Source organism: Haemorhous mexicanus, chromosome 25, assembly GCF_027477595.1.
Source record: "Haemorhous mexicanus isolate bHaeMex1 chromosome 25, bHaeMex1.pri, whole genome shotgun sequence".
In the NCBI taxonomy this organism is placed as follows: domain Eukaryota; kingdom Metazoa; phylum Chordata; class Aves; order Passeriformes; family Fringillidae; genus Haemorhous; species Haemorhous mexicanus.
The window spans coordinates 1,840,636-1,861,179 of record NC_082365.1 but is presented as its reverse complement, the minus strand read 5'-3'; the positions used below and the strand labels follow the sequence as shown (position 1 = coordinate 1,861,179).

The window sequence follows — 20,544 nt, the reverse complement described above, 5'->3', positions numbered from 1 at the left end:
TTAATTCCTGGCTGCGCAGGGAGGGCAGAACGGCTCCGGCAGATGCTGCAGCTGAACGGAGCCCTGATGCCCCAGATGTTTGCTGGGCTGGGAAGGGCAATTTTGGGAGTGGGGAGGGCAGGGATGAGACCTGGGCTGTGCTGCCCCGGGCTCAGCCAACAGAGCTGAGCGTTTGGGGGGCAGGTGATGGAGGAGAACGATGCCAAGGAGCAGCAGCCAGGCAGCAGAGGAAGCCCAGCTGGTCCTTCCTGCAGCCCCCACCACGCTCAGGGCCTGAGGAGCCCCAGAGCTCTCAGCCCTCCTCTTCAAACACCTCACCTCACTCAAAGCAGGAGCCTTTCCTCTGTCCCCAGCCTAGCCAGCATCCTGGAACCAGCTCCAAACCCATCAAGCTGGAAGAAGTCCCCTGGCCCATCCAAAGCTCTCTCCTCCCCTAACATTGTTTTCGTTTCCCCCTCCCCCCCCCCCGTTTTTTATTCTCAATAAAAACATAATTACAGGCTTTTAAAAAAAGCAAATTATAGTGACATACTTTAATTATCTCCAAGCAATGGAGGACTAAATTACACAGTCAGGGAATCGGAGGTTACCTAAAAATAAAAGCAAGAAGCTTCATTAAATGCTAATTGCAGCTTTCACCACTGAAGTGAGATTTCAACACAGACCACCATTGACTCACTGGGCCCTCCAAGAGAACATTGGGGCTGGGGAGAAACCCTCAGATACACAACTCGTGCCTCCATCGGTGTCTCCAGCCACAGGGATTGCTCCAAAGGGAGCTCCAAAGGCTCCACTGCTGCTGGACCTTCCCCTGCCACAGGGCTGGGTGCTGCCACCTCCCTCCAGGGCACCCAGTGTCCCCTCAGAGGCACTGCCCACCCTCCCAGCTGCACTGAGGGGCTCCTCACAGCTCCTCCAATGCTTTGGAGCAGAGAAACGAGCTCCAGTTTTAGTCAGAGCTGCTCCTGCAGCGTGGATGGAACCACGGCAGCCACCTCTGCTCTGACCCCGAGCCCCACCTTGCTCTGAGCACCACTCAGCTCTGCTGGGGTGAAAATGGGTCCTTGGGGCTCTGCTGGTGGGAGAGGAGCTGAATGGAGCCCTGCCCTCCTGTCCTGTCCAAACTAAGCTCTGCACAACCCTCCTCTCCCCATCCCCTTCCCCCAGGTTTCCTCCCCAGGGAGGAACAGGAGATCTCCAAGCCCAGAGGGGGCTGGTTTTCTCCAAGACACAGGAAGGGAGGCACGAGGTGCCAGGCAGGCTGGAAAATTCACAGGGAAATTATCTTGTTTTTCCATTTCCCATCGAGTTGGCCTAATTATGCCACCGAAGTCTGTAATTTGCCTCTCACAGAAGAGAGTTAATGACTGGTTCCAGGCTGCTGCTGCTCCAGGCGGGGGCACAGCTCCCACTCCAGCCCCCAGCTGTGCCCTGGGACCCCAAAATTCCTGCTTGTCCCTGGAGAAGGGAGCTCAGGAGAAGAGCTGGTGACTGGGAACAGCAGCCAAGGACAACAGAAAGTTCCAGGAGGCAGGAAGATACGGGCAGGGCATGGAGGGAGCTGGCACCAGCCCAGGTTTTTTCCTCACCACTCCTCAAAGTCCCAGAAAAAGTGAAAAATCTGCAGGTCAAGCACTCGGGGAACTCAGGCAATTATCGTTGTTTAAATTCAACAGCCCTTCACAGAAATAAGAGGAAAATCAGACAAGTGCTGTTAAAGCTCTGAGGGAGGCGAGGAGGAGAAACGATGGCAACAATTTCCAGATACCTCATTTGAAAAAAAAAAAATACCCAAAATACCCAAAACGAGGAATCTGATATCCAGGAATCATTATCCACTCTGCTCTTCTCCCCAAAAATATTTAGCCAAGCAGAAAAGCAGAATCTGGATGCTCACAGGCCCCTGCTGCAGCATCCACAGCAGAGCCTGGCTGGGTCCCCATCCACCCCAATGGCTCACAGGCTGCTCCTTTTAATTAGCTCCCATCATCAAAGAGGTGCTTGGGATTAAACAGCACATGAGGTGCTGGATAAAACCAACCAGCTGTGTTGGGAGGTCACTGGAATGGGTTGGGAGGGACAGGGCTCCTGCAGCAGCTCAGGTTTGGGGGGACAAACATGGGGCATTTCTGCAAGGCTTGGAACACCCCTCACAGGCACGGTGGAGGCTGGGATTAAGTCAGAATCAGCCTTTCCAGTCATTACCAGGCAGAATTCAGGGTGAGAGCTGCTCGTGACACCATGAGAGGGAGAAGCTGCAGCAGAGCCTTCAGCCTGGGTTTCCTCAGAGCCCTCTGAACCAGGCAGGGCCTCACAACCCATCTGACAGTGATGGATGCGCTGGGAGCAGAGCAGTTTTTTCTCCTGAGAAGCTCTTTTGACAAGTATGATCTTATCAAAGTTTGGAGCTTTTCATTACGCTGCTTTTCCTCTCCTTTTTTAACTCCTCTCTTCAAGCCAGGCTCCGTCCTCTGTGCATTTCCCTCTGGCACCAATGCCTGGCTGAAGCTCCTGTGGGGCTCAGGTGCCCTCCACACACCCCAGGGGGAGAGCAGAGCTGTGATGAACACACAAGCAGCTCTAGAAATGTGCAAAATACAGGAGTGACATCACACAGCTCAGAGAAGGGGAAAAAGCAGCACTTTGGGGCTGGGGGAACAGGCACAAAGGGGCAGGCAGCCATCCCAGCACCCCCTCCAGCCAGGTCACCCCCAGCTCCAGCATTTATTGGGCTTTTTATGGAAACCAAGCTTGTCCAGAAGCTGGAGGTGCAGGGAGAAAATTGGGAAATCTCCTCCCCTCTGCTCCATCCTCACAGCTCAGGAAGAGAAAACGAGGAGGAATCAGCCCCTTTCCACCCCAAAGCTGCCCCAGTGCCCCGTGCCAGGGACGTGCCAAGCTCCCCCTCCCTGTCCCATCCTCTCTCCCACAATTTGCAGCTGCCTGGAATCTCCAGGGATGCCTGCAGAGGAAGGACAGCAAGCCCTGAGCTCTCCCAGAAGGTTTGGCCACCCAAAACCTTCCCTGGCACCTCCTGAAACCAAGTCACCAAGAGACAGCAAACGCCGAGTGCAAAACCAGGGTCTTTTATTAGAAATCTCCTCGTATAAAAATGATCATGCTCTACACAGTCATCGAATAATTCATAAACATCCAGGCACTGAACTTTGTTTTTTTTGTGTGTTTTTGTTTTTTGACTGGTCAGTACGTAAAGCAGACATATTTCAATCCATATGGTCATCACATACATTAAGGAACCACCTATAGAAATCAGCACTTTGAACACAGTCTAGGTTTTATTTTATTTTATTTTGCTGTCTGTTTTTTTTTTAAATGTAAATTTTAAGTATTTTTATTTATTTTTCCTTTTTGCAACATATAGAATTTGGTAGGATATGGGGGAAGAGAGTGAAGAGGGAACGGAGGAAGACAGGAACGAAAGAAAATGGAAGATTAAAAAAATAAATAAAAAGAGAAAACAGAAGGTTCTGCACAACCACAAACAATCTCACAAATTCCAGAAAAGGGAAAATGTTGGGGCTTTTATTTTTTTTCCTCTTTTTTTTTTTTTTTTTTGCCAAAATACAGGAAAAAAACCAAAACCCAAAGACTTGCTGAAGTCCGTGCCCTCCTGCCCGCGCTCCGTCCCCCCTCCGTGGGAGCCATGCATCGCCACCGTGGGCGCTGGAAGAGTTTCAGTGTTTCTTTATGGATTTTTTTTTGCTGCTGTTGATGGCATTTTCCCCCAGGATTCTGCCCTGGGGCGTGTCCCCTGGCTGCCACCTGCCTGTCCTGTGCTGCTGTCCCTGCCAGGAGCTGGGCTCCTGCTCGCTGCTCCCGGAGCTAAATGGCGTGGTTGCTGTAGCTGACGTAGGTCTGCTTGGTGGCCAGTGCTGGAAGGAGACACAGAGCTCACGTGGGTCATCAGCAGAGGCCACCTTCCCCTCCTGGCTCCTGTCCCACCCCCCCTGACCCGGCCATCGTGCCAGGAGGTGCCAGCAGGGATGTGACAGGGTTTGCTCAGGGATCTGGGCACTGCTGGCACTTGGAGTCCTTCCCCGAGCCCCACAGCAGCTGTGGGTGCTCCTGAAGGACACTTCACCCCAAAGAGAGCCCCCAGGATGTGCTGTGAGCAGTGGGAATGTGGTCTCAGGCTCCCATCCACTCCCCTCAGCCACCTCCTACAGACAGACCCAGAGGTGCTGCACCTTCCCAAAGCTCAGCTTGTCCCAGCCAGCCCTGCCTGGCACAAATCACGGGGTCCCAGGGGGTTTTGGGGTCCCAGCTGGGTGTCCCACAGCCCTGGTCCCCACTCCACGGCAGCTGGGAGTGGAGCAGCAGGGCACAAATCAACCACCCTGGCTGTCCCCTCATGCAGAGGGGGCCACAGGGACACAACCCTGCTGCCACCCTCAGCTTCCCCAGGCCTCAGACACACCAGGAGAGGAGGCAGCGATGGCTCCAAAGCCACCACACATCCCAGGATGGCACTGGGGGGCACAGCAAAAGCCACAGAGCAATGAAGCCCCCCGCTCCCTGCAGCGCTGTGCCACAGCAGGACAACACTGCTGATGTCCCCAAGAGGTCCCCAGGTACCACGGGGTCAGCAGGCACAGGGACACCCTCCAGCCAAGGGCACGTGCTGGCACAGATAGCACAGCCTGGGACACCCTGAGCAGCACAGAGGTGTCCCCAGAGGGAGGGGACACCAGCAGCTCGTGGTGCCTGGCTGGCAGTGGAACCTTGCTGCAGGTCTCCGACTGGTGTTCCCAGATAACAATTAGATAGAGCAGAAGGAATTGGAGCTGACAGAGCTATTTGTTAGCCGCGATGTTTTCGCAGCCGATCTGCCCCTATCAAAGCCCTGTGAATTATTTATTCTGTTGTTTATTTAAGGGTACGTGACCCGGCAGTGACAGAGTGACAAATGTCCCCTCGGTGCTGCGCTGACGTCCCCTGCGCCTCCCGCCCCCAGCGCTGCTGCTGCCCTGCCCGTTCCCTCCTGGGCACCACGGGAGCTGCCAGCCCTGCTCAGTGCCAGCTCCCCCAGCCCTTGGAGTCAGGGATGTGCAGATGGAGCTCAGCTCTCCCCGCTCCCGTTCATGATCCTGTGGGAGCCACCTCACCTTGTGTTTCCAGGTTCTCGCAGAGCTCCGACTTGGCCTCTCCGTTGGGGCGGAACCCTCCCTTCTGGGAGAACTTGTTGGACATGGTGGCCGCTGTCACCACGGCCTTGAGGCTCCTCTTGCGCTTGGGGACGTTCTGCTCCGGGTGGAAGAGGATGATGTACACCTTGGGCATGTAGAGCATGCCCAGGGACACCGAGGCACTCAGACTCACCGAGATGGTGAGCGTCGTGGTCTGGATGTACATCTGCAAGACACAAGGTCACCAGCTGAGAGCCACAGAGCCCCCGTGGGATCTAAAAGGGAAAGGAGGAAACGGGGAAACCAGGGAAAGTTGGGGTTAAATGAAAGGAGTGGGGAGGCTGTGCTGCAATGGTGGCAGTGCTGGCTGTTCAAGGTGAGGTTTGATGCTCCACCAGCCTCAGGGCAGGAGCTGCAAGGCTGGTGCTGGGCACAGCAAGGACACCCGATCCCGGGGCACGCCCCACTGCCCTTCTCCCTTCAACAGGTAATTCCCATTCCCCAGCTGACTCCTGGGCTCTTGTCATGTAAGTCACATATTACACACCGACGCTGCCTTTTTGCAGTCAAAACTAATTTCACGCTCACTGTCCAGGACTAACAGTGACAGATGTTTTGCAAAATGAAAGCCCATTAATCTGACTGTAGAATAATCCATTTTTCTATGGAAAGCAGTTGGCAGGCTCCTCTCCAGCCGGGGCATCTGAAGCAGGTGGCAACTGGAAGCAGAAACCCCCCTCCCTCTGCCCATCCCACCTCTCGGGGAGGCCAGGAGGGCAGGTCCCTGCTCCGTGGGCATCCCTGCTCTGCCAGCATCTGGCTCCTTCCTCTCCAGCATCCCCTTCTCCACCAGGCAGTTCTGAGGCTCTGGGGAGGAGCTGGGAGGGAGCTCTGGGTCTCCAGATGCCTTTGCACACCCCTGTGTGCAGGTCACCCTCAAAGCTTTAAAAGGAGCCTTAAAGCAGTTCCTGAACTTCACCTGATCCAATATCCAGGGATGGCCCTGCAGGTGTTTCACAGGTGGGATGTCATGCCCTCTGAGAAGCACCTGGAGGGGCCAGGGAAGCCTGGGGGCTTCAGCAGCAGCCAGAGCAGGGTCCCCATGTCCCCAGGGGCACAGCTGAGGGTTTCTGAAGTGAAAAGGTGATGGAGAGCACACACGAGGCAGAGGCTCTGCACAGCTCCCAGGAGTGAGAGTTGGTGGGACACAGCTGCTCCAGGTCCCCCCACTACCCACAGGTCCCACCTGTGACCCTGCAAAGCCAACCAGCACCAGGCCCAGAGCCCAGAGCATTCCAACTCAGCCCCGGAGGGAAAATGCCACCAAGCTGGTTCTGAGTCAACTGAAAAACTTTGGTTTGTCCCCAGAATAAAACCTCCTGCTGTCACACGCGCCGGTTTGTTTGTTCCACCTTCTCTCTCTAGGCAGTTTTTGGAAATAAAAATGTCATTTCATCAAGCAAAGTCAAAACACATCTCTGTGCCAGAATATGTGCGCTTTTTATTTCTTCCTTTTTTTTTTTTTATCCACTCCAACTCTCCAGACTCTGCCATGGGTGTCCTGGACAGGCCAGGAATGAGGGAAACCCTGAGAGCCCAGCTCCAGGCACCCCAAGCTCTGCCTGGGACCCTGGTGGGCACGGCTCAGCTCAGCACCCTCATCTCCCTGGCTCCCTGCCTTCCCTTGCCAACCCAGCCATTTCCATATTTTGTGCCTCTGCAGAGAGCCCCCTCTCCCTGTGCCTTGGGGTTTGGGGGCGTTTCAGCGAGGAAGGAGAGAGCAGCCAAGCTGAGCTGAGCTGAGCTCAGACGTCTCCATGCATGCTCCCCCTCGCTCCTGGGCCAGTTCTCCCAGTGCTGCTGGGGACTCCCCAGTGCTGAGACCCTGCTGGCCCCAGCCCCAGCTCCCCACCCCACTCTCTGCCTCCTGCAGCACTTCTGGGGTCTCCCAGGGCCACTTTCTCCCCCAGGCTGTGTTTGCAGGAAGCGTTTCCTGCCCACTCCAGCCCCCACAGCCGTGTCTCACCACAGCAAACCCCTCACCAGCTCAGACAGGAATATTTTTAGCCTGGAGCCTCCACACAGCCGTGCAGCTCTGCTCAGTTAACCTTTTGCCACTGCAAAAAATGACCATTTCTCACAGTTTCACTTCCCACTCTCTTAATTGGCTTCCAGCCCAGGGCCTCGCTTTGCCCCTCCGTTAACGACACTGGAGCTTCCTGAGGAGCCCTGGGAGGTGTGAGCTGTGCTCATTGAGCAAGTTCCAGCTCCTGCTGCCTGGCGGGCTGGATCAGAGAACAGAGGCAGCCCTGGCTCAGGGCGATGACGCTGAGGGACAGCAGTAACCCAGAATGACCCCACAGCAGCCCCCAAACCTGTGCTGTGCTCAGCTTTGCTGAGCCTGGGTGAGCCCGTCCTGCCCGAGGGAGCAGCCCAGGCTTGAGGCACAGCCCAGGCTTCTGCCTGTCCCATCTCTGCATTAATGGGAAGCTGTCTCCACTCTAAATCCACACCTGGCCCCACTCCAAGGGGTTTTGCACCGTGGTGGGTGCTGGGGAAGGGCAAACCTGCTCAGCACTCTGAACACCACGGGACAGTCCCTCTCACTCCTTCCCTTCTCTCTTTCCCCTGGCTAAAAGCAAATGTGATAAACAGGGAAGCAGACAATGACTCCACTGTTCTGCTGCCACCTTATCAGTGCAGGAAATTGTCTCTTTCTTTAGATGCTCTGTTATTGCTATTCCTGTAATCCGCCGGGATCGGCGGGGATGAGAGGCTCTGCTCAGAAAAGGCTTGGGGAACTTGTTACAATAATGTGCCACCTCCATGCAAAGCTGTGGGCACGAGGTGCAGCAAATAAAAGTGAAATTGGGGATTGTAATCCAACTCCTCCACACCACGAGGAAGCCTTTGCTGCAGCCTTGCAGCCTCAGCTGGGGTCAGGGCAGAAATGCCAGGGGTTCACGGGTTTGGGTTTGCCCTGTAGCATCATCAGGGCTTCAGCCATGAGAGAACAGCCCAGACAACACTCCTGGATTTCCTGTTCCCAAGGGTGCAGACACTCCACGGAGCCCAAGAGGCCCTCAGTCCCAGCAGCAGCAGGGTGAAGGGGATGGGATCCCTCCCCACGGTGAGCTGGGGGTGCCCCTGGAGCATCCCCAGAGCACCACGGGGGTGATGCCAATGCCAGTGCCCCCAGCTGTCACCCCGAGGACATGCTCAGAGCCACACCCTCCGTGCAGGCTGTGCAACAGTTCCTTCTCCACCTTTTTCTCCCCAAGAGTGCAAACCAACAACTAAAGCACTGAGGGAGCCCCAATCACCTGCTGCTCCCTCCAGCCTCATCTGAGCACATCCATCACGCCTCAGCTGTGGCCCGGGGACACTCAGAGAGCATTCCCACAGCCGGGGGACACCCAGAGCCCATTCCCACATCAGCAGAGCAGAACTCCAACCTGGAATCCCAAAGCCCCTGGAGGGTTGGCTCAGCAGGCTGCAGGCAGGGCCGGGCTGTGAGACAGAGCTCCGCGTCCGAGGGGAGTTGGGAACATCACTTTTTCCGCCTCTAATCAGCTTGTTAGCAGCCTAATAACAGAGCAGGCCTGTGCATTACAACCCCCAACGAGAGGCACAGCCTATTGTGGAGCTGCTGCCTGACAGGCAGCGTTCAGCAGCCCTAAATTATCCCGTGACAAGCTGCAGTGAAGAGGTGAGCAACCTTGCGCATAATCTACAATCATTATCATTTCCATCTTTATTACCCACAGTATGCCAAGCACATTAAGGAGGCTTTCAGGGAGCTTTTGTTTTGCAATAATTTCTTTAAAAACCTGCTTTCTTGTTAGTATCTCCCCTGCCATCTCATCAAAATGGAAATGCTGCAAAAGGCTCCATTTATTTCCTTTAATTCTCCTTCACACTTCCAGCCAGAGAAGGCCTGGTGGGACCTTCTGGTTGAGCCAAGGTCAGAGGTGGCTGGGCAGACTCAGCCTCCTCGAGGGATGGATGCTCTGAGAAGAGATGCTCCAGAACACGACAAACTCAGCAAAAGCTCCCTCAGCAAACCTTTGCAACAGGTGTGTCCTAAAGCCACGGTGTCAGCAGCATGGGGACACTCTCGGGGGATCCAGAGGGGGATCTGGGTGCTGGGACACCCCAGGGATTTCCAGGGAACAGCAGCTCCAAGGTTTGTTCATCAGAGCAGCGCTGGGCTGGCAGGCAGGAGCTGTTTGCGTTCGACAGAAACGCAATGATTCCTGTTTTGGCTGGCAGGCAAAGGGATTTGGGTCTCATTCATGAGATTTTTATTCTTTGTTCTTAATCCCTCACACTTGAGCACGGAGCCTCATCCAGGCTGGCCTCAGTCCCATGGGAACTCAGCACTGGGAACACGGGCCAGCTGGGCAGCACTGGGTCCCTTTCCATGCAGAAATCATGCCCATGACACCCAAGATGTGCCCTGGGGGCTCATCCTCCCCTAGCCCATACAGCAGCAGCAGCCTGTGCTGCCCACTGCCCCCACCCACGAGAAAACTTCCCACCCTAATTCCCAAGCTGACCATTCTGCAGTGAAGTTCTCCTCTTGCTCAAGACACCACAGCCTCTCCCAGCCCTGCACACCGGACACCAGCCAGGCCTCTCCCCTCCTCCCTTACCTTTTCCGCCGACTGCGACGTCCCAAAAAATATCGGGATGAAGGCTAACCACACGATGCAAGTTGTGTACATGGTGAACCCAATGGGCTTGGCTTCGTTAAAGGTCTCCGGGACCCCGCGGGTCTTAATGGCGTACACAGTGCAGGTGACCATGAGGAGCATGCTGTACCCGAGCAAACAGATGAGGGACAGGTCCGAAATGTCACATTTGAGGATGCCCCGGGCAAAGTGGGGGTTTGTAGTCCGCTGGTCCTCGTAGTCAATGACAGAGTGGGACGGGTCCACGATGAACCAGATGCAGACGCCGACGAGCTGCAGGGAGATGAGGCTGAAGGTGATGACCAGCTGTGAGGCGGGGCTGATGAAGCGCGGGGCGCTCACCGACTTCTTGCCCTGCTCGAAGATGCGGTAGATGCGGTTGGTCTTGGTGAGCAGCGCGGCGTAGCTGATGCTCATGCCCAGCCCCAGGAAGATGCGCCGCAGGGAGCAGGTGCTGAGGTCGGGCTCGGCGATCATCAGGAAGGTGGTGGCGTAGCAGAGGAAGATGCCCGTGAGCAGGACGTAGCTGAGCTCCCGCCCCGACGCCTTGACGATGGGCGTGTCGTTGTAGCGCACGAAGGTGATCACCACGAACAGGGTGGCGATGATGCCCACGATGGCGATGAACACGGGCACCACGGCCCAGGGCGAGCTCCACTCCAGCTTGATGATGGGGATGGGCGTGCAGCTGGTGTGGTTCTCGTTGGGCCGCTCGTTGAAGTGGCAGCGCTTGCAGTGGAACTCGTCCAGCTGGTACTGGTAGCCGTCGCAGCGCTCGCAGTGCCAGCAGCACGGGATGCCCTTCACCAGCTTCTTCCTCTCTCCTGGCTTGCAGGGCAGGCTGCAGATGGAGCTGGGCTGCTGGCTCCCGCCCCCTGGCCACAGCATGTTCTCCACCTGTGGGGTAGATGGCACCAGCCATGCTGAGGGCACAGTGGGCACCTGCCGGGCACACCTGGGCACAGGGGATGCCCTGCCCTGCTTGGATCTGGATCATCAACCCATCAGCACATCCCACAAAGGGTCCCAGCCCAACCTGGCATGGGGCCAGGGAGGTGGGAAAGCTCTCCACAGGCCTTTTGGGAATATCCAGCAACAGGAACCTAAAATGAAGTCCCTATTTCCCTGAGGAAACCCCATCTGTTCTTGTCTGGCTCCTGTCTCCTGTCCCATACCCAGAGTCCCTAGGGTGTGGTCACACATGCTGAAGCACAGGTGTGTACCTGGGGGACACCTTCCCCTCTGCCCCCGCCACCTCTGGCTGCCTGGCTTTGCTCCCAGGGGCTCCCAGACTCTACATGGTGAGAAGAGAAACCTGCAGGACCTTCCCCTTGGGCCACGCCCTTACCTTGAGGTGCAGGTGGTCTGTCCACTGCCCGATGACTTTGTACTCAGGGGTGGAGTTCCTGATCTGGTACTGGTAGATGTCGTAACGCCCCGGAGCATCTCCGTTCTCATTGAATGTCACAGGAGTCCCAGCAATGCCTGTGGGAAAGGGGGGCTCAGCACCCACTGCACCCCAGCACCCCCACCCTGCCCCCTGGGGTCCAAGGGGGCTCTGGATTGATGCTCCCCCCTCGCTGCTTCTTCTAAGAAAGGGGGAAAGCAATTTTAAAAGTTAAATCAAGTGAATTCTGGAGATAAACACTAATGAAAGGAAGGAAGAGAAGAAAAGAATCAAGCAAGAGGGGAAAATAAATAAAAGAGACACTGTGGAGAAGATCAGAGTGTGGAGATAAATAGAAATAATAAGGGGACCAGACAGAAAATGTTTATTAAGGAGAAAGGGCAGAGGAAAAGATGCACTTCCAGAGATCTGAGACAGACAAGAGCAGAGCAGCAGGAGGCAGTGGGACCTCTGCCAGCTGGGAGGGAGGAGCTGGCAGGGGGAGAGGCTGGGCAGGGCAGCAGGTGAGGGCAGGGTGAGGGCAGGGTGAGGGCAGAATGGCAGGTGAAGGCAGGGCAGCAGGTGAGGGCAGGGTGAGGGCAAGGTGAGGGCAGGATTGCTGCCGGATTTACACTCCAAAGGCTCTCAGGAGATGTGGAAGCTCAGACCTCTACACCTGCTGATCTGCTGCCCTCCCTCCACGCCGCACTCACAGTGCAGCAGCTGCCAAAAGGTGCCACAAATAAACTGTGGGGGCTGCTGTGCCACCCACACTGGGGACAACAGAGCAACAGGGGACGAGCAGACACCCCAGGCTCCAGGGCTGCTCCTGCCACCGCCCCAGGGCACAGCAGACCTGAGAAGTTGACGTTGCGGATGTACTTGAGCAGCTCCCCGCCGTCCACGGGGTCCATGCGGGGGCACAGCCCCACCTTGCCGGGGCACAGGTTCTTGTGCATGTTGTGCAGGGCGTGTCCCATGGCGTAGACGGCGTCGATGACGAACTGCACCTTCCCCTCCTGCTCGTACGAGGAGTCCTGGCCGATCCTCTCCCGGTCTGCGGGGACAGGGGAAGGGGGTTCCACCTCCTGTGCCCCAGCCATGCCCCCCAGGGTGTGTCTGCTGCACCCAAAGCCTTGCAAGTGAGCCCACCCTGGAGTGGAGCTGCTGGAACTCCAACCCCACTCCCAAACCTGCACACGCAGCCAAGGAACATTCCCTGGGGAATACCCAGCCAATCTCCCCATCACAGGGTTCTGAAAGTGTGGGTGCTGCACCCTGCTGTGCTTCCAAGAGCCCTGGGGATGTCACGTCCCTGTGCCATGGGACATCCCTGAACTCCCAGGTCCCCAGCAGGATGCAGGCTGGGCTGTGACTGACATCCCACCCTCATCCCTGCATGTTTCATCCCTCCTTCATCTCCCAGGAGTTTCCACCAGCTCAGGCTCCAGCAGTGGTGTCGAGAACTGCCCAGGAAGCATCCATCACCACCTGCCTGTCCCCATCTCACTCCCAAAGCCTCCTGTCACCCCACTCCCCTCGTCACCCCCTGCCACCCCCCTGCCTTGCTGACCCCACAGCCTCCCCAGCTGGCAGGATTCCACAAGGATCTGGCAATTACCAGTGACAGCTGCCTTCCCCCGTCATAACCGCCCTTAATGGGACCACAAACATGTTAATCACTTAGCAGAAGACACCGATTAACGCAGCACGCTGTTAATTACAGCTAAGAGAGCGTCTCCCTGGGGGCACGCCGCTATGGAGAGCCTTGGCCTCTGCCCCTCCATCCCTGCCCTGAGGCATGGCCGGGCATCCTGCCAGGCCTCCAGTGGGAAGGAGGCTTTGTCAGGGAGCCGAGGGCACCACCTCCCTCCTCTGGAGAGGCGGCACATCCTAGAAAGCCACGCCCGGGTGCCCAAAGTTCAATCCAGCTCCACCACACAGGGATGCGCCCTGATGCGAGGTGGGATTCACAGGGACTGCAGGGGACCAAGCACCCTGTGCTGACCTTCCTTCCCTGCTGTGGGGGAGTGGGATGAAGTTCCAGTGAGAGGGGACAGCCCTGTGAGCCGTGCTGGAGGTCCCTGGGCCGGGACCTGTGCCACGGACATGACACCAAAGCGAACTGATAACGAACTGACCGACAGGAAAAGATGATATCGGGGAGGTGAATTCATAGCTCATCCTTCAAAGTTATAAAAACACTTTTGGAATGTGGAGATTACTCATGCAAAGCCCGGCAGGTGATCCCTCCTTCCACATTATTGACAGGAGCCATTAATCTTCTCCCTCAACTTCAGGCCCTTCCCCATATTCATCTCCAAAGGTGCAGACAGGCCACTCTGTCTTGTCAAGATAATTACCCATTAAAAGAGGAGCTGTAATAGACTGTCCAGGGAGCTGAGCCCATGAGGATGTCACAGCCCTGCCACCATCCACAGCACTGTGCTGCCCAGGGCACACGCAGGACCCAGGGCTGGTCCCTTACAGCTCCTCAGCTTCCCTCAGTCTCCTCAACCCCACACACATCCCAAAATCCAACCACCGCAACAGCACAGGCTGTGGAGGCTGCATTTTCATCCCCGTGCCAAGGCTGAGCAGTGCAGATAAGGAGCCATCCCTGGGGCTGTCCCTCTGTCTGTCAGCACCTTGCCCCCAGCCCCAGCTGCTTTTTTCCAGACAGGAATTAGGCCGGTGCACAGAGGGGCAATGTGGAGCAGACAGCCGAGGCTTGTTCCCAACCTGGAGACAATAAATCTCTGCCAAGCTCCAATAGATGAGGGCCATGAAGGGAGGTGACTGGCTGATTATAATAGCAGGGTCGTGCATCGTTCTACAGGGCTGGTAATTAATTTTCAAGAGCGTGACGAGGCTCGGTGGCCCCCTCGGAGGAGGGACGCAGCTCTTCCCCAGCGGCAGATGAGAGGGATTAGAATCAATTCCCAGCACACCACTGGTCCTGCCTTTTGGCAGGACTTCATCAAAATCACTCCCAGCACATCTGTGAGGAGCTGGGGATGGAGAATCTCAAAATCTTGTGGGTGCTGGTGGCAGCACCCAGCACCCCTTGCCGTGTTTTTGGGCTGGGTGAGCCCATCCAGGATCAGGGACAGTCCCTCCACGTGGGAGGCTTGTGGCAAACATCTGATGGGTGCTAGGGCTGGCCTCAGGGGTAACACAGGCAGCTGCCAGCAGGAATTCCATCAGCTCAGCCCTCACCTTCCTCCCAGCCTTCCCATCCAGGACAGGGAGCCAGGAGCTGTCTGGTTCAGAGCGGGATCCTTCGGTTTGGTTTTTGGGGTGGAATAAACTAGCCAAGCTGGCATTTCTTGGCCATGTTGGGCTCTACCCAAACCTGAGGAAAACAGCCCCAAACTGGGCATTTGCATCAGCCCTGCAAGGCAGGAGCTCGTGGATCTGCAGGGGCAGGTGATTTGCTTCACCAGGCGTTAGCTCCCTGCTCTATCTGCCAAGCAATCACTCGGGAGATGGTTTATTTGCTGACAAATTCCGATGATTTACAGACAGCTCCTAGGACATTTGCCACATCGTAGTTTCAGCTGCTTCCACTGACACCTTGGCCCTGAAATATCACCTGTTTAAAAGCTACATCACAGTGGAGATGAGGAGATCAGCACTCACAGGGCCTGCTCATGCATCTCCTGGGGCCGAGGGTTCTGTGATGCTCTGGAGAAGGATGAGGAGCTCTTGGCTACCCAAGGCCATGGCCACAAGCCAATTTCCTGGCGTGTCCTTGCTGCTAGCTCAGCTCCCACCCACCCAGATCATCAGCTGAACCCTTGGGGAATGCCTGCAAGGACAGAGATGTGGAAGCACCATCCTGCTCATCCTCAGTGGTGAAAGCAGGGGGAAAGCAAAACCTCCACCATCCAACTTCACAGGCACAGCCAGGTCCCTCTGTCTGACGGCACACCATAGCTTCCAAGACATCCCTCCCAAGGGGACAAAGGGACGCGCCAATGTCCCCAAGTCCTGCCACGTCGCAGCCCGCGAGCCACGGCGCCGTCATCTGTCTTCAGCCGGTGCCAGGCAGGCAGTAAATCTCTCCCATCTCTCAGTAAACATGTCACCTCCCCGAGCCTCCAACCATCACCTGACAGCAGCGCTGTCAGCAAGACAGATCCCTGGCTGCCTTGTTTACTGCACTCGTCCCCAAAGCCTCTTTTGGCTGGAAATGACTCAAAACACACACTGGGGCTTGAGGAAGCAGTTGGGAACCTGGAATGGGGTCAGAAAAACTCCATGCTCACAAGCAGAACCACACCCCCCGTGAGCCCCCAGCCTCCCACAGCAGCCCCCCAGCTCTCACTGGTGCATTTCTTGATGCTGCTGCCCTTCCTCAGCGCGTGCCGGCTCAGCTTGCAGTGGAAATTCTCCTCCCAGAACTCGGCAAACCAAATGTTCCTGCGGTTGTTGTCCAGGGTCCTGCTGGAGAAGTAGCGGTCGAAACCTGCCCGGGGAGAAAGTGGATGGAAGGGATAAATCCCAGAAGACAGAAAGATGCATCTCACACTCCCAAATTCCCCAGGCAGAGGGGAAGGGAGCTGTTATGAGCGATGGGGACACATCAGAGTGTGGTGGGATTGTGTCCAAAGTGTCACTTGTGCCAAGATGCAAGTGGAAAATCCACTCAGGGATGATCCTCTGCAAAGCAGAGACTTTCTGGGACTTTGAGAGCAACAGGAAATGCCTCTCTAGGTACATTGGTGATAAGGGGAGAGTAGGGAAACCATGGCATGTGGAAAATAAGGAGGTGATTGGTGGGCAAATCAGGAGGTCTTTAAAGTCCACGGTGGTTTCACAGCCAAAACCTGCAGTTAAATAGGATAATCTCACCTCTGACTGAGACCCTCTTGGGCAGGATGGTGACAGAGCCCTCGGCCACCTCCTCCAGGTGCAGGACAGGGGCAATTTTGGAGCCCCAGCTGTCTGAGCCCATCCAGATGAAGTGCCCCGTCTGGTTCGCCCTCTTGGCCGCCTCCAGCACCCTTCTGTGGAAAGAAGCAGCAGAGGCTGGGCCACAACTCCTTGTCTGGCCCCAGGGCAATGGGGACACTGGCACAGTGCTGGTGGCATCTCCTGCTCCAGGCACAACCTGGTGTACATGGGGACACAAAATCCAGCGGTGCCACTCAGCTCCCACACCCTCTGTCCTCCCAGCCCGGGCACACAGGCTGCTTCTCTCACTTCATTTGCATATTTGCTGACTGGTAATTGAATTTCCCCTTAATTACCCAACATTAAGAAAGAAAAAAAAGAAAAAGAATCAGGTTATGCCGCAGCAGGCAGGGAAAGCAGCAGTGTGGAGAGCACCTGCCCCCAGCATGGCCAGCCCCAGGAGAGGAGCAGCCAGTGCTGCCAGTGCCCAGCACGGAGTTAAACTGGGCTCTGCTGGGCTCAGCTGGGCTCTGCTGGGCCCAGCTGGGCAGCTGAGCAGCAGCTGGGAGCAGAGATGCCATCAGTCCTGCTGAGCATCCCTCCTGGTGCCAGACACTCCTGCACACTCCTCCAGTGCCAGCCAGGCCAGGAACTCAGTGGGAGGATGGGAACAGAGCTGTTCCTGGATCTGACCCTGTGGGCTCTGTCTCCCAGGGCTCACTGTCCCCTCGGGGACTCCTGTGGGTCCCCAGGAACATGGGAGCAGGGCCCAGGGCAGCTCCATCTCCCTGTGCAGAGCCAAGGCAGGTTGTGACTCAGCCCCCGTGTCGGAGCTGATCATTTCAAGTCCAGATGGTGTTTGAAACGTGTAATAAGGGAAAAAAACCCATAGAAATCCAGCAGAGTGCAGAGATGGGATGAGGCAGGCGTGCAGTGGGAGCTGTGCAGGCTGCTCTGAGCTCACCCCAGGCTGCCCTGGGCTCTGGGCACATCCATCCCCAGGACAGTCACAGCCCATGTCCCACTCTGTGACAGCAGCACCTCCAGCTGCCCCTGCTCCCTGTGCAGGGCAGGATCTCCCCAGGGCAAATCCAGGAAATTCCCATGGTGCAAGAATTCCAGCTACAACTTTCCCAGTCTGTCCTTCCCATCTTCCAGGCTCCACAACACAGGGTGGGGATCATGGAGAGCCCCACTCCTGGGCTAAAGGAGGCTGCAGAACCCCCTGCCCAGAGCTGCAATCCCATTTGGATGTTTCCAGAGCCCTGATAACAGGACCTGCCATTTATCCTGCAAGGTAAATCCCTTTTCCCTCTCACCCCCACCCGATGTCAGCTCCGCAGACATTTCTATTAAGGAAGGAAAGAAGAAACTGGGAGAGTTTGCACATCTGATGTAAACTGATTTAAACTTGCAGTTTACCCACATTTACATAATGTTTGCTGATTAATAAATTAGACACTTAGGAAATCAGGGGTAGCTCCATGTGAATCATTCTGCTCCATAAACAACAGAGCTGCAGCCGCCGCTTCGCCTGCAGAGCAGCTCATCACCCTCGAGTGCGGCCACGTCCCCGGCCCTGCTGGGCACAGAGTGCTGGGGAGGTCCCCAAAAGGTCCCTGAAAGGTCCCCCAGACCTGTTCCTGTGCCACGCTGGGGCTGGGGCTGCTCTGCAAAGCAGAACCAGTGCCTGGGTCCTGCCCTGGCCAGCTGGGAGCAGCAGCTGATGAAATCCAGGGCTGCCAAACCCGATGGGAAGAGGGATTTCCCTCTGCTGGCTCTGTGTGGCTGTGGTTGGACGGCAGCCACGTGCCAGCTGGCCGCTCTGAGTGGGTCCCCAGTGCAGACATTCCCTGCCACACCACACAGTGCATCCTGTCCCCACTGCAGACACATCCCAGTGCACCCCTGCCCAGACCCCCCTCCACACCTGATATCGTCCTCGTTGGCGAAGATGATGACGGCGCGGGCGTGGGAGGTCTCCAGGAGCCGGCGGATGATCTTGTCAAACTCCCCCGGCTTGGGCTCCCTCGGGATCTTCACGGACTGGGCCACGCAGACCCCCCCTGTGGCAGACAGAGCCCTGGCACTGAGACACCCCACGAGTCCCTGTCCCCTGGGGATGGCCCCTCTCGCAGGGCTCCTCAGCCCAACAGGCCAAGCTGGCTCTCTCCAGCACTGCCACTGAGGGGCTGAGCACTTCACCCCCTCCTCAGCCCAGACCTCCTGGCCACCACCCAAACCCCTGGGACATCACCCTCCCCTGACCCCTCCTCTCCCAGGTCACTGCCTTTACCCCTCCTCTTCCTCCAGCTCAGCCCTTCTGCACCATATTCCTTCCCAGTCTGTATCTCCACAGCTCCTCTCTGCCTCCCACCCATTCCTCTGGTACCTGTCACCTTCAGCCACCACCACATCACACTCCAAATGTCCCCAGGACAGACACACAGTCCACCCCAGCTCAGTGAGGATTTTCCAGCCAGTTCCAAGCAGGAGCCTCTCCCCAGCCCAAGATTTGCTAAGGGTTCTGCACACAGAATGGTCAAACTCTGGCAGAACCACCCCATGGGAAGAGCAGACAAGCCCTTCACCACTGAGCAGCCAGGCCCTGCAGAAGGGTTTGTTCCCATTCCTATGGCCCTGGCCAAGTTCCAGACCAGCTTTCCAAGGAGCCATTGCAAAAGCAGGTAATTAAAATTAAAAGAGACAGTTGGAAGAGCCCCCACACTTCACTGCTGGGCTCCCAACCTCCAGCTCCAAAAAGCCAGAGCCCTCCTGCTCCTGCATTTCTGCAGATGCCAATAAAGAGAGAGATGGGAGAGAATTAAACATTGTGGGACCTTCTGGATGTAACTGATGGTCTCAATTTGCATAGTAAATGACACGGCTGATGCCTCCTGCCACTAACAGATCACAGCTTAAGCAAAGGTCAGCCCAATTACCACCCGGGGCTGGGAGAGACTCCCAGAGCACAGCTCTGGGGAGAAGCAGGACAGGACAGGGCGGGGACAGGCTCCAGGAGACTTCACTCCCTACTGGGGCTGCAGGAAAACTGGGAACATTTGGCCCCTTGCAGCCAAAATCCAAGAGAAGGGCAATGTGCTGGGTGCTGAGCAGGCAGGGAGAGCTGCAGGGATGGGGCACAGCATCCCCACCTGAAATCACTGGCTGGGGCTTTCCAGGGGTTTTTTGGGGGTTTGTTTTCCTGTGGTAAGAAATTGGGCCAATTTGCTGCTTGTTTCCCATATGGGGAGCCAGATGGATGGAGAGGAGGGAGTTGGATAAACAGACAGATCAGCCAGGCGAGGCGGGCAGCAGCCGGCAGCGCCAGCAGGACAGGAATGTCCCAGCCTGGGGACACTCACCCTGGCCACCACAGAGCCCCAAGCCAGGCCAGGGTGTCACAGCACACTGCCAGGGGCCACCAGGCAGCTTAATTACAGTTTCCATGGCAATCAGTGGAGAAAATCCAACAAAAGCAGCAATTTGCAAACACTGAGAACCTTCCAAAAGCCCTGGCACAGCCAGGCAGGAGCGAGCACACGAGTGGCAGCTGGGGGCTGGCACGGGCACACACCTGAGTGCCACCAGGCATTTGTGCTAGGGAGCATCTCCCTGCACACGTGGCAGAGGAGATGGAACCATAAATAAACAAGAGGTTAAATCGATGGCAGCTCAGAAATGACCGTGATGTTACTCGGCTGCTTCGTTAAATCAAACTAACGAGGAGCACAGCTCCTCCAGGTGACAGCCTGCAGGGCCAGGGAGCCCCTGCTTCCCACAGCAGATGCTGACAATGTTTTTATCTCCTTAATTAATGAAAATGTAATCACCAACAGCAAGAAGTCCAGGGTGTCAGGGGGGCAGTGGCTGTGTGGTTTGGGAAGGGGATTTGCCAAGTGATGCTCCCACTGTCTTTGCACAAAAATCCATTTGGTCAAAACACTTCTCTAAAGCCAGAAACAAAGTGAGGGGTGGCAGCAATGGCAAGGAGGTGACCACTCTCCCTACTCCAGGATGGCACAGCACTGCTCCCTGACTTGGGACAAGGTGTGACTCTGGGAGAAGGCAGCAGGTGAGGCCTGGGGACCCCTCTCTTTCTCCCCCAGCTGGGGAAAGGACCAAAGAGGAGCAGGAACATCAGGGATGGGGGGAACATCCCACAGGCAGCTGCTGGAGGCAGTTTGGGGCCGGGCAGTCGGAGGATGCTCAGATGAGATCCTGTGAGTTTCATCACTGGTGCCACAGGACACGGGGCAAAAAACAGCCTGGAAAACCCAGCCTGAGGCCACTTCCAACCTCCCCTTCCCACGCTGCCTGTGCCATCCTCAATCCCTCTGGTCCCAGTGGGATCTCGCCTCCCCCGGCTCTGCCAGGGCCGCAGGGACTCTGTTGTCAAACACGGGTCAGGGTTTAA

The 20,544-nt window shown here is 56.5% G+C and overlaps 1 protein-coding gene across 2 annotated transcripts in view; it reads right to left on the bottom strand.

Moving 5' to 3' along the window:
- Positions 1-3,067: 3,067 nt before the first annotated feature.
- The window catches only part of GRM4 (glutamate metabotropic receptor 4), a 34,256-nt gene continuing 16,779 nt past the window's right edge, over positions 3,068-20,544 (bottom strand). Inside the window, exons 4-11 of one of the 2 annotated variants that reach the window (XM_059867623.1) lie at positions 18,058-18,193; positions 16,086-16,240; positions 15,559-15,699; positions 12,085-12,285; positions 11,190-11,326; positions 9,803-10,738; positions 5,127-5,373; positions 3,068-3,893 (exon numbers count right to left, since the gene is read on the bottom strand). In XM_059867623.1, coding sequence (XP_059723606.1) covers positions 3,844-3,893; positions 5,127-5,373; positions 9,803-10,738; positions 11,190-11,326; positions 12,085-12,285; positions 15,559-15,699; positions 16,086-16,240; positions 18,058-18,193 — 2,003 coding nt within the window. In that variant the 3' untranslated portion in view covers positions 3,068-3,843. Of the gene's footprint in view, positions 3,894-5,126; positions 5,374-8,878; positions 9,413-9,802; positions 10,739-11,189; positions 11,327-12,084; positions 12,286-15,558; positions 15,700-16,085; positions 16,241-18,057; positions 18,194-20,544 lie in introns of those variants that run through there. The other variant, XM_059867624.1, reaches the window with a different exon arrangement.